Source organism: Arvicanthis niloticus, chromosome 12 (assembly GCF_011762505.2).
Source record: "Arvicanthis niloticus isolate mArvNil1 chromosome 12, mArvNil1.pat.X, whole genome shotgun sequence".
In the NCBI taxonomy this organism is placed as follows: domain Eukaryota; kingdom Metazoa; phylum Chordata; class Mammalia; order Rodentia; family Muridae; genus Arvicanthis; species Arvicanthis niloticus.
The window spans coordinates 16968790-16982679 of NC_047669.1; the positions used below are offsets into that span (position 1 = coordinate 16968790).

The 13890-nt window shown below is 45.6% G+C and overlaps 1 protein-coding gene across 1 annotated transcript; it reads right to left on the bottom strand.

Annotated features, from left to right (window-relative positions):
* Positions 1 to 7684: 7684 nt before the first annotated feature.
* On the bottom strand, positions 7685 to 10513 carry Gp5 (glycoprotein V platelet). Its single transcript, XM_034514990.2, has 2 exons — positions 10433 to 10513; positions 7685 to 9539 (listed from the first exon to the last, which is right to left on the bottom strand). Exon 2 carries the CDS (start codon positions 9535 to 9537, stop codon positions 7834 to 7836), a length of 1704 nt encoding a protein of 567 aa, XP_034370881.1. The 5' UTR covers positions 9538 to 9539; positions 10433 to 10513; the 3' UTR covers positions 7685 to 7833.
* Positions 10514 to 13890: the final 3377 nt, after the last annotated feature.

Genomic DNA, 13890 nt, shown 5'->3' on the forward strand with positions numbered 1-13890 from the left:
CACATGATGGCTCACAACCATCTGTAATGAGATCTGATGTGCTCTTCTGGTGTTTCTGAAGACAGCTACAGTGTACTCATATATAATAAATAAATAATTCTTAAAAAAATTTACCTTAAACAAACAAACAAACAACACATAGCTCAGTAAAGAACAGACACTTTCTTAGAAGGTGTCTTCTTTAGAAGACCACAGGGTCATGGGCCAACAGGAGCTCCCAAGAGCACAGCAAGTGTTAAAGATGGCCAGTCCCCATTGCTAGCTCATTCATCCATGCAGGATGTGTCCACCCTGAGTACCCACTGTGTCCATGAGAGGAAAGCTAAGCGTATGTAGTTTTTGCTTGAGAGACACAGGATAGATGACATGTATCAAACAGGAAGACAAGAAAGGTTCCTTTCTTATGGCTGCTGTCCTAAGTCACCACAACCCTGAAACAAGTCTCATTGTGCTGAGATGAAGGTGTCAGGATAGCTGTGTTTCACTGGAGGCTGGAAAGAATCCTCTCCGTACCTTTCTGGGGTCTAAAAGCTACCACAGTCCCTGGATCCTGGCCTCTCTCACCATGTCCAAAGCCAGCAGCCTCACACCTTCATACAAGTCTTATCTCTTTGGCAGGAGCAAACTCCTACGGTCATAAAGGACTCTTCAGATAACCCTACGACCTCCTGTTGAGTCCTTTAATGTCGGCCACAGTGTGTCCTTTGCTGTTTAGGATAACATATCCAAATGGCCTGGTGTTAGAATGTATCTGAGGCTTTTAATCTACCTCTCATGGCTGGAGAACCGCAAACTCGTCCCTGTGGGAATAATTACCCTGGGTGGGATTAAGGCTTTGCTAGATATCTGCTCAAAAGCCCTTGGCATGAGTCGGGTAGCTAGAAGGAAACATGCTCCTGCATCAAGCCTGAAAGCATGCTTTGTTTTTCTTGGTTTTTTTTTTTTTTTTTTTTTTTTTTCATTTTGTTTCTTCGAGACAGAGTTTCTCTGTGTAGTGTTTCTCTGTGTAGTCCTGGATGTCCTGGAACTCACTATGTAGACCAGGCTGGCCTCAAACTCAGATCTTTCTGCCTCTGCCTCTCAAATTCTGGGGCTAAAGGGGATGCACCACCACCAATGCCTAGTTGGTTACTTGTTTTTTTTTTTTAAATATTAATTTATTTAATGTATATTTGTACACTGTCGCTGTCTTCAGACACACTAGAAGAGGGCATCAGATCCCATTACAGATGGTTGTGAGCCACCATGTGGTTGCTGGGAATTAAACTCAGAACCTTTAGAAGAGCAGCCAGTGCTCTTAACCATTGAGCCATCTCTCCAGCCCAGGCTACCTGTTTTTAAGAAAGAGCCAAAATCTGCTTGATTGCTTCTGGTCCTGAGAGGCTTACTACCCTTCAAGAAGCAACCAGAAATCAAACATCAGGGTTCAATTAAGGAAGACTTTGGCGCTGCTACTTGAACTTCAGTCCCAATGTCTCTGTCATTGCTGGAAATATTAACAACCCCCACAGTGTTCAGTGACTTTTGCTAGGCTACAGAGAGGACTGTGCAATGGAGGCCCATGGGGTACAGTGGTCTAATGGAGCCAAGAGGTTTGTACTGGCTGGTTTTGTGTGCCAACTTGACACAAGTTAGAATCGTCAGAGAAGAAGGTACCTCCATTGAGAAAATGCCTCCATGAGATCCAGCTGTAAGCCATTTTCTCAATTAGTGATCAATGGGGAAGAGCCCAGCCTATTGTGGGTGACCCCATCCCTGGGCTGGAGGTCCTGGGTTCCATAATAAAGCAGGCTGAGCAGACCATGGAAAATAAGTCAGTAGGCAGCGCTCCTCATGGCCTCTGCATCAGCTCCTGCTCCAGGTTCCAGCCCAGCTCTGTCCTGACTTCCTCCAGTGATGGACTATGATCTGGAAGTGTAAGCCAAGTAGAACCTTTTCTTGCCAACTTGCTTTTTGGTCATGGTCTTCTCACTGCAGCAGTAGACACCCTAACTAAGACAAGGTTCCCTGGGGCTCAGCTTGGGGTAGCCTGCATTTGTCCTAAATCCCTTTGGAAGGCCTCGAGTCAACATCTTAGCAGACTCCCTTTGTCAAAGCAATGCAGATGGCAGAATTTCATGGAAGCTGTCTCCTTGACTCCTGCCATACACATCAATGAAAAAGAACCCAAGCTGACACTGAGTCAAAACTTTGAGCTTAAAAGGAACCAAAAGCCAGATACTGACATTTTTTTCTCTTTTCATGTCACATGGAAAGTAAATTGGTCAAATCTTGGAGCCAAAGAAAAGACCCTTTGTTTTCTGAGAGAAACTCGGGGGTCTGGCAGCTTCAGCCAGGTGTCTCAGAGACAGGGTGGAGCTGTGGTACAGGGAGTATCTGGATGTAGGAGAGACATGGGAAAGGAAGACCTGCTAGTCATGTGGTGGCGGTGGCACATGCCTTTAATCACAGCACTCAGAGGCAGAGGCAGAAGGGTCTCTGAGTTCCAGACCAGCCTGGTCTACAGAGAGAGTACCAGGACAGCCAGGGCTACACCCTGCCCCCCCCCCCACACACACACACACAAAAGAAGAGGAAGAAGCCGAGAGGAGGAGGAGGCAGAGGAAGAGGAGGAGGACCTTCCATTTGCCTGTTCTGTGTCACTTTATTGGCTCGTCTCTAGGATGGGGGAGTAGAGCAGACACAACCTTGCTCTCCTGGTGAGTAGTGATGGGTGGACTCCTCTTTGGCCAGCAGAGCTTCCGTGCACACGCTTGTATTTGCCTTAGCGTTTTTGACTCAGAACACCCTGGTAAAAATGGAGCAACTGGGTCAGTGGAGAGCTGTGGGCTTTGGCTCTTGCTGGGCAGAGAGCAGTCTGTAGCTGCTGTCAACAGACACCCACCCTTAGAAGCCTTCCTTTCTCTCCCTCCCTCCATTCTTTCTCCTTTACCTTCTCTTCACCCATTTGTTTTTATATTCCTATTCTCTTTCTCTCCTCTCTCTCCCCTTGTCCCTCTCTCTCTCTCTTTCTCTCTTTCTTTCACCAAAAGCCAAGGTCCCTACAGATAATACTCAGCTCGCTGGGAGCTTCTTTCAGGCTTGAAGGACTAGAGCCCCTGGGTCAGTATGGTTGTGATCATGAGTATGTGTGTTCCCCTGACTGGCAGGCCTTTGTATCAGCTGGTGTGGTCCACGCCAGGAGATATAGGTGAGCACTTGGTAGCTGGGAGACTGGAGATCCTGTGACAGCTCTCCTCCGATCTAGACCTCATCCTGGGGGTTGGGGGTGGGTAGGTGACGAATGATCTCTCTGTGTAGCCCTGGCTGCCCTTGAACTTGCTCTGTAGACCAGTCTGACCTCAAACTCAGAGATCTGTCTGCCTCTGCCTCCTGAGTTGTGGAGTTAAGAGCATGCACCACCAGCACCCAGATCTTTAGTCCTAAAGAGGGCTAACACTGTCTAACTCCTGGGTGGCTGTAAGAGCTAGGACAACTGAAATCACAGGGAAGGGCGCGCTGAATGTCACTAAAGGCACATTAGCGGCACAGCCCCTGAAATACAGAACTCTCCCAAGGGCTGGATTTAGAAACATCAGAGCCAGTGCTGACTAATAAAACCCAGGAGTCACTGGCACCGTGACCAGGCAGGTATGGGGCAGAAGCTGGGCAGAGGGCAGCACTGGGAGGAGACTACTCATTGTTTTCTCCCCTCAGGTGTCAGCCTCCCTCCCACTCCAGACCAATCACTGGACTCAATTAATGTTTGTTTCTTTACGATGTTGACGGATCATCCCGTAACATTCCAGGGCCTAATAAGGGGGTGCAGGCTGTTGGCTACCGAGTCCCGGAATCTCCCGGCCTGCGGCACACCCTGGAAGGAATGGTGATTTTTAAAAGCTGGGAAGCCTAGAGAAAATTTTCAGAACAGACTGAGTCAGTTCCAGCATCACCAGAGGTCCAGCCTCTATCTGAGGTTCTAGGAAGGTAAGGTAAGCACAGTAGGAGGTTGGGGGTGGATGGAAGAGAGAGCATAGGAGGGACCCAGAGCAAGGAGACCTCATTCTTCCCAGAAGTCAGGGAAAGTTCCAGAACTAGAAGTTTAGAGAAGAAAAATAGATAAGACTGGATATCAGCTACTGCCTCTCTTTCCCAGGACTGCACCGGGATGGATGTACAGGGATTGAAACAGCATGAGGCTCCACACCAGAGGCAGTGGGGAGTGTCATCAAAGGACCTCATGCTCCCGCAGGTTTATGAAACAGAACGGTTGCCGCAGTGGTAGGCGAGCCTCCAGCCACAGCTGGTGTGGGAGGAGAGAGGTCATTGAAGAATTTCATTGAGGGCTGAGTGTTGCTTAGACCATGTAGGAAGAGAAGGCAGGAGTGAGATGTGAGAAGAATAATGAAAGCTAGTGTATGACAGCGGCTTCTGCTCCCATCCTAGGGGACAGGTAAACAAGTTATTTAAAGAGACAGACAAAACTCTCCATAAACAAATAAAACAAAGCCCAAAACCCTAGACGAACATGACAGGGAAATTGTATCACTGAACTCTTAACACGATGGACACCTGAACAAGACAAGTTGACATGCCAACACCAGTTGACATGCTAACAGGGACAGGGAAATCCCACAAGATCCTGCCCCTAGATGAAAAGCTACAGGTGGTCGATGGCTCCTGAGATAGTCAGGCGTGGGATCCATTTCCTTTAGGGACAATAGATTGTCCAATCTCTACTGGTCAGATCTGGACATGAACAGCACTAAATGGACTTAGTAGGTTGAATACACACGTACACTCACACACACACACACAAGATGCCATGGATTTGGGAGAGATCCAACAGGCACAAGAGGACTTGGAGCAGGGAGGAGTGATGTGGATGGAGATCTCATGTACAAAGTTCTCAAAACAAACAAACAAACAAAAACAGCTGGTTAGCCCAGTGGCCTAAAAAAAGTCTTGCCCCCAAAACTCTTTCATATATGCATATAACTCCCAAAGTCGGTTGTCTTGCCTCTGTTTTAAAATGTTAATAATCAAGGGTGTGAAATACAACAAAACAAACATATACAAACAAATACAAAAAATACAAATACAACAAACAACAAAAACAACCCAGAGAAAACATATATGCACAGCAATGCCTTATATAAAGTCAAAATCTCTGAGCTTCCAGAGCATAGGAAACCTTCAACATGCAAGCATAAAAGTTCATAAAAATTACCCAGAGCTATGTAGCAAGGCTATGTCTCAAAAACAAAACCAAAATCAAATAAACAGAAAGAGGTAAATCGTAATATTATATACTCATTAGAATATTATATAAACATCAAGTTTCCTAGAGCTGAGGACTGCTGTATTCAGGTTAGCATCGCTAAGGTAAAAGTTAAAAATATGCCACCTAGAAGGATTTACTGAATAGTTTTATTGCTCAAGAAAGAGGAAAAGGATAAGGTGTTTTCAATACTATCAGTTGGTTTTGACACTGTTCAAAAATTCAATAGAGCAAAATATGAATATTTTATGAAGCTGGAAAAGTGTCCAAAACTGTCCTCAACATTTTTCTGGAGGTTTCTGAATGTCCTGAAGTTTGGAAGCAACATCATAGCTGATGGGACCTCAGGGGATAACCCCACGGAAGTAGGCATTTTGTTTCAACCCGTGTCTCAGACTCTGTACTTACCAGAGTGCTCAAGATAAAGTCGTCAATTTACCAGATGAAGCAAGGCATAAAGAGGCAGTGAGAAACGTTAGAACAGTGAGGTCCAGAATAGATGATCAGAACAGCTGCCCTTGGGCCCCAGGGCCCATTGTCTTATCTGGCAGGAATTGCCTCACTGGTCCTTGAAACTCTAGTAGGGACAGCTGTTATCCTCATCTGACAGGTGAATAGAACAAGCTTTGCACTAGGAAGCCTGCCTCAGAGAATAGTGCTTAGAATTGAGTCTGCATTTCACAAAAATAAAAAATAAATAAATAAGAATCTAGATTTTGGGCTATATATAGGTGGCTCCAAATTTTTGCAATAAACATGACAAAAACTATCCAAGGAGTTTATAAGCACAGAGGCCAATTAAACAGATACTCTAAAATTACACCCAGGACCAGACTGAGGGTGGTGCCCAGTGCCTCAGAGTCAGGAAGTGCAGGAAGCACAAAGTGAGAAACAGGAAGTGCTTCACCAAGGAGATATTTGAAGCCGGTGTACAGATGTGCAGATTGATGCCAGGATCCAGCTCTTTCTCCTCCTGCTTGATGGTGTTGGAAGGATCCACGCCTGTGGCCCGTGAGGAACTGAGGCCTCCTACAGACAGATATAACTTCCAGTTTGAGAAAGTTTGCTCTTTTAGATACAGAGGGGGAAAACTATCTTGAAGTTCTTCTTTAGAAATCATGATGCCAGTGGAATTCGTAGCCCAAGCCTACAATCCTAGACCTGGGAGAATAAAACAGGAGGATCTCAAGTTCAAACCCAGCCTAGGATGCATAGTGAGACAGTCTCAAAAATACAAGGGGGTGGGGGGAGGTAACTGCATGTTCTTTAGTAGTAACTATCACCCACTGGGCAGTGTTTGTATGCAGGGCTCTGGGTAAAGTCTTTATATGGTTTATTGTCTTTAATTCTCACAACCACCCTATAAGGCAGGTACTGTTCTGTCACCTTTCAGGGATGAGGAAACCCAGGCTGACAGGATGTGTGTACAGAGTCCGCAGGGGTTAGTAAATGGGGACACCAAGACGGAACCCTCAGTTGTCAGCTCCCAGCGCATGTGTTTAACCACTGTCTCTTACAGTCACAGGCAGCCAATTACTGCAACAAGGGTTTAATTGTTTTCTATTGGAAGGATAAATGAGAATGTGATACAAACGCCTTCCACTGGAAACCAAGCTATCATTACAATCATGAACACCTATCCCATGGTCACAGCTCCATAAATGCTTGGGAAATGATGTGGCGTTACCTCTAGGAAATGGGAAACAAATGACGCAAGGAAACTCCCAGGAGGCCAATGGGACAGAGGCACTGAGCAGCTCCCCAAGCTTCCCAGGCTTCTCCAGATGAGTTCCGGAACCCCCTCGGCCAGGCTCTGGTTCCTGGGGAGCCTCCATTTCAGAGCAAGCTACCACTGTAATGAGCTAGGACACACAGGAGCTCCCATCCCTACCTCCGAGACAACAGCCATTTTATTCAGGTCAGGAGTGGGTGCTGCGAAGTGGCTGCTGTCACTAGGATGGGGATGGGAGCTCCTGTGTGTCCTAGCTCAGCCTATCACAGAGGAGGCTTGCCCTGAAATTGGTCACTGGAGCTGCATCAGAGACCAGTGCCCTTCCAAATAGCCCCAGAGCAGAACGAACTCAAAATGAGACAACAAAAAGGACCGGACACGAGTTCTTATTTCAGGTAGAACGGGACAAAAACATCCCAGCTTTTTCCTGAGAAGAGCCTTCATCTCTGGGATCTAGGGTTCGTTTTAGGCTGGTGTTCCTTCAGCAAACGTTACCCAACACTTGCTGGCTGCAGGAGAGGTCTTGCCTCCTGGCAGGTTGTGTCCTCAGACTCAGAAACCAAGAAAAAGCTCCTCTCTCTACTAGGCACCCAATGCTGCACCGCAAGATGAGCCAAACACAAGCCAAGTCCCCCCACGCCCACCCACGCCCACCCCTCCCCAGAAACTAACAACAGAGGAAGAAACCCAGCCCAAGCTAGAAAGCAGTAAGCGATTTACAAACGGTACTTCTGAGAGCAAGGGAGAGGAGAAAAGGCATGGGAAATGGAGGAATGGCACGCCAGCATCCTGACTGGATTCTCCTTGGGGCCCTGTCCACAATGCTCTGGTCACAGTTTAATTAGTTACACGATTTTTCCATGGCCTCAAACAAGAGCTTCTCTCTGATTAATGTTCGAAACAGCTGGCCGATTTTTATCATGATAAATACGATGAACCCGGCTATGATGGCCTGGGCTAGTAGAAGCAGAATATAAAGACCCCAGTAGAACCTGTTTTCGGGACTTTCATCCCTGGCCACCAGCTGGACCCACTCCCAGGACTGGGAGCTGGTAGGCAGCTGGGATGGAACCGGGACTTCCAGGGCATTTTCCGTTGGAGGGTCGAGAAGGAGACCGCGAGGATCCGGGCACCACGGGTCACCCTGCAGTAGCTCCCAGAACGACAGGTTGGCGCGTGGCTCGGGGCCACGGCACTGCGGGGGTTCGTCTCGGCCCACGAGGTCCTGGTGATGCCTCAGCCACTGGAGGAAGGGCCACAGGCCACAGTCGCAGAGCCAGGGGTTGTGACCCAGCAGGACCTGGGACAGCTTGGGCAGAGCCGCGAACACGTCTCCTGGCAGCGTCTCCAGCTGATTGTGCTCTAGATGCACGGTCTCGAGGCTGCTGAGGTTGCGGAAGAGCGTGCGGGGCAAGGTCCGCAGCCGGTTGTGGCGCAGCGACACCTGGCGCAGGCGCCCGAGGCCGCGCAGCGCGTCGTCCGGCAGCTCCGCCAGGGCGTTGGTGTGCAGCGCGAGCACGCGCAGCTCCGTCAGGCCGTGGAACGCGCCGCGCGGGAGCGCGCTCAGGCGAGGGTTCCGGGTGAGCGCCAGCGCCTGCAGGCCGCTCAGGTTGCGGAAGGCGGCGGCGGGCAGCGTGCGCAGCTGGGTGCCGTTCAGCCACAGCTCCCGCAGGCCGGCCATCTCCCCGAACAGCACCTCCGGGAGCTCCTCCAGAGGGTTCTCGAATAGGGTCAGCCGCGTCACGCTGCTCACATGAAGGAAGAGCGCAGGCGGCAGAGACTCCAGGAGGTTTCGGGACAGAGTCAAGGTGCTCAGGTGTCCGAGGCGGTCGAAGGCACCCGGTGCGATGGAGCGGAGGTGATTCTGCTCCAGCCGCAGCTCAGACAGGGCGCCCAGGTTGCCCAGCAGCCCCGAATCCACAGACGTGAGCTGGTTTGAATAGAGCAGTAGTTTCTCAAGCTTAACTTGCGCCCCAAGCAATCCATTGGGCAGGTGAGTCAGGCTGTTTCGTGATAAATCCAACACCTTCAGCTTTCCCAGGCTCGAGAAAAGGTTAGCAGGAAGAAAAGAGAGTTGATTCTGGTTCAAACAGAGCTCTTGCAGGTTAAGCAGTTTCTGGAACAGGTTTTGGTCAAGGTCCCTTAGTGCGTTGTGGTCCAAGAACAGCTGTTCCAAGAGCACCATCTTATCCAGGATCGCACGTGGAAGATGAGAGATTTTGTTGCGCGTCAACCTGAGGGTTTTCAGTTTTACCAGGTCATTGAAGGTGCCGAGATCGATGGCGGAAATGTGGCTATCTGAGAGCATCAGGCGCTGGAGGACGGTCATGCCACTGAAGCTGTGGTTCCGCAGTATGCCCTGGTCCATTCGAAAGAGCAGGATGTGTGTGAGGTTCGTGGGTAGACCTAAATCAGCGATGTGAGCCACGCTGCCGCCCGAGCACTGCACGGCATCGCGGACCACACACTTGCAGGTTTGGGGGCAGGGGAAAGGTTGGGCCTGCACAAGTGCGAGCACCGTGAGCAGCAGGGCGATCCTTAGCATATCTGAAAAGCAAGAGCATGACAAGGCTCAGAGATCTTGCAGCCCTGCACCTGATGCAAGTACAGTTCCGGCCAACACGCCGGATACAACCAACTCTCCTTCCATTCTTACAAAGGGTGATTTAAAAAATAAATTACTTTTCTATTCAGCTTATGTGGGTGCTGGAGAGTCTAGCTGTCCTAGAAGTACACATTTTTATCCACTGAACCATCTCTCCCCTGTTGTTTAGAGCATTGACATTTGGGTACCTTCGAGCTACAGGATGGACAATACCTTAAAATCGTTACAGAACGGATTAAAATTGTCACGGTCTTTTTCAAAAATAGAAAGCAGTGCCTACTGAGACTGGCTGTGCCACTGACTCTAACAACTTAAGCAGGGAAGGTTTATCTCCAACAGTCAGCAAAGGGAACAGCAAGGCCTACTTCCAGTAGATTCAATTTCTTACATATTTTCAAAGTACCAACACCCCAACACATTACACCCTTCTGTAACCTCCCTGCCCCCCCCCCCCAAGCCCCGTGGAGCAGGTGATAATGTCCATTGCTTTATACCATGCTTCTATGAACTTTGTACTGTTACAGTAACAGGAGGGCAGTAGGCTGAGCGCTCCAATGCACCTGAGGTTAATTTGAGGGTCACATAAATAGAATTTGAAGTTAGTCTTCCTGACTCACACATTTAAATAATGAGCTACTGTTTACTTATAAGCCAAACTGCTTAATAAAACTACTCTGGGCATTGAGTTACCCAGGAAGCATGCAGTAACACTAGTTTACTCAAAAAATGTTTCCCAAGTAAAAATTTGTACCATTTCTTGTACAAGGTCTCCTTTTGCCTCTATACAGACTGAGCCTCTAATTGCATACACTAATTTAAGAATATTTGGCCTTACCTGAAGCAGTTCTGCACCCTGGACTGACTGAAAGGCTTGCAGCTCTGCTTGTGACTTGGCACTTCACAGAGGAAGAGGGAGTATTCTTGCATCCTGAGGATAAAGCCCTTACCAGATAAAAAGTCAAGAAAAAGACTATCTCCACGGGGCATATTTTAGGTTTTAATGACAAGAGCGTTGAGACTTTGAGAGTCCATGGTAAAAGTCCTATTGTCAAAGCTAGAGGGTAGAAGGCCTAAATTTTTCCAGAAATGGCATGCTGTCATTACAATGGCCATACTGATAGGCCACATTTTTTCTGTTTTTGTTTTTTCTTTTTGCATGCTACATTGCATTAATTCTCAATTCCTGGGCATGAGTATGTGGGTGCACATGTGGCAGTGCCCTGCTCATGGGTGTCAGAAAACTTGAGGCAATCAGTTCTCACCTTCCTCCATGTAGGTTCCCAAGGACTCATACCATGTGTCTTGGAGGGAAGTCAAGTATCTTTACCTGATGAGCCATCTCCTTTGCCTTATTTCTTAAATAAGGCCTAAAGAATTCTCAAATGGCACCCCCCCCATTAGTCTAGCCATTGTCTAACAAGTTCAGCAATAGCATTGCTAAAGGGTTCGAGTTTAGTTTAATCTAATGTCACTGCCAACCAGCCTGTACTGCCACAGTGCCACATACCACATGAGAACTGGTCTTCACTACTCTGGCTTAGACTTGGCATCCTTTCTACCTTGCTCATTCAGATTGTTTCCATAAATGCCTATCCCTCACCTGGTGCAGCTTAGGCCCAGCCTAAAGAGCAAAACGGCACACCAATCTATCAACCTATTGTCTCAATATGCTTTCTAGTGTTGCATTTCTGTTTAACGGCAATCTTGTCTTTCTTACAATGAAGGGCCACCTGTTGCTCAGCTTTTGAGAAGCTTGGGTTCCCTTTTATTCTATTTCTCTCTCCTTTAGACAACCTTTTTATGTTTACGTAGCCCATGCTCTAGCTTCAAATTTACAATCCTCTGGCCTTAGTGTCCTAAACTTTAGGAGTCACAAAGACTGCATCACAATGTCCAGCTGTGCTCATTTTCCTATATGCAACTATAATAATGTAGACATTCTTGTTATTAAGTAAATTCCCCCAAGGCAGAATACCCAGTTCTTTTGCATGCTCTAAAGCTGTTTTCCTTAGCGTTCAGACCTCCAGTGGGTAGATTCTTTTGTATATACCTAAGACGCAGAGTTAACTTTAAATGTGCTTCTATCACTTTTTCATTTTAAACACAAAGTGAAAGATCATTCTTTACTTACTTAAGAATGAAGACCCAGAGTTTGGGGAGATAGCTAGATAAGCAAAATGCTTCGCATGAAGACTCATTTAATCCCTGGAATTCACAAGGGAAGCTAGCCACGGTAGACAAAGAGATCCCTGGACCTTCAAAAAGTCTGACTGGCTCTAGTTCTCACCAAGAAGCAACTCTAGAGCCCCTAACTGCCATCCTATTTGCAGTGTGCCCCAGCTAGCCAGCCTTTCCCCAACCAGTCCAGCAAGCTAAATAGCCAAGCTGCCTTCCTCTCAACTACCCATTCAGGCCTCCCCAAAAATCTACAGTGAAATTGGTCCTGAGAGAGCTGTAGTTACATAAAGTGTGTAAAGACCCAGGGGAAAAAAAAGTAAACATATTTAATTCATTAAAATTTTTATTTTGAATAGCTTCAATCAAAAAGGATTTCATATGGTATTTACAATGCTGAATGTACAATTAGAAATATCTACCTTTTTGACAACAGGGTACCATTCTTGAGCAGCAATACAATTTTAAAAATATAAAGATGTGTCTGTCATTTCTGATATATAAAGTTACTTAAAAAATCCACGGTCTCAGGGAAGTCACAAATTATAACAGGAAGTAACTTTTATTAATTTCATGTGCACATAATTACCAAATTGTAATACATTAAAAATACATGTAAATGCCCATACTGTACAAAATACCCCATTTTGATAAAAGTCCCCAGTAGCCTCCCACCATAAATATACAAAACCTTTTTATTTGATACAACAAAACTCCATGCATGAGATATTAGATGTTCTCTAAAGCTTGAAGTTGCTCTTCACTGGATATGAGTTTTTGCTGCTTTTGGAAAAAAAAAAAAAAATATATATATATATCTCACATTATTTACCATGCCTTTGAAACTGCAGTACTTTCATCAACATGGGAAATAAAGTCTAAAAACAACAGGTTTGCTTAAATGAACAGTGCGATGTGGAAAGCGTTTGTAGCCCAGGCTTTGTTGTTAGTGCCGCCACCCTCGCCCAAGCACTGTTTGCAGCATTCATTCCCTTACAGCAGTTGGAGCTAGAAGACAGGAAGCGGGTACCACTATTTATTTATATTAAAGGGAGAAAAACAAACAACTTTAAACAACCCTGAGGGAGACCCACATTAAAAAAATCTTGTTATTTATTTAAAAAGTTAAAAAGCTACATATCATTATTTAACAATTACTTTCCCAGACATTTCTGTCCTTTAAGTATGTGCATAAATAAAATTTAAATCAGCAATATTATCAATCTTAATACATCAAAATAATATATGTACAAATTTTAAAATTTAGGTCTGTATATACTCAAATAATTTAATGTAAAATTCAGAACCAAAATTACTATGTAATGATGACCTACAGAAGACTCAATCTACCCATGGCACTAAGCAGGACCCATGTCTGGATTCACAGACATTCTTCGAACAACATTCTCAACTGGAATTACCTATCCTGTCTATGTTCAAATCTAACTTCGTACAAATGCTTTCTCTCACCTACATAAAACCTTGTTCCTTTGCAAACAATATAAACAGATGAGATATAAACCCTTATCAACTCTAAATGTTAAAATGAAGTGTCAAAATAGTTTTTATGATCACGCTCTTAAAGATGTTAAATACAATTGATACTGGGTTTCTAAGCTATAGTTAGCAATTAGTCATATTTCAGTATTTAAACCAAAGAATAAGAGTTAACAACTTCAGAAAATGATTGAATAACAGGAACATTATTGAAATGAACATAGAAAGTATAAAATAATAGAGATTAAGAAACTATAGAAAATAGTGCTAATTCACAGCTCGAGAGGTCTAAGATGCATAGCTTCATAGAATCATTCCTGGGACAATGGTTCTTATTATCTAACATATAATAATATCATACATTTTGCTGGGAAAGGTCCATTATGTATTTCCTAAGAATCACTCGTGGCAACAGCAGTAACAGTGATCCTGAGACCAATTTACTTTTTCTACAATTATCAAACATCATTCGGGGCTTTGCAACATTAAAAAAAAAAAAAAAAAAAAAAAAAAAAAAAGGAGAGAAAAAACATTCCACAAATCTGGTTAACATTTGGTAAACTGGTCAGTATGTACTAGGAAAATAATGATCAGCCCGGAGTGAAAAGCATGCACTTGTAG

Coding starts and splice junctions, on each gene's coding strand:
- Gp5 (XM_034514990.2), bottom strand. CDS start 9,537: ATGCTAAGGATCGCCCTGCTGCTCACGGTGCTCGCACTTGTGCAGGCC.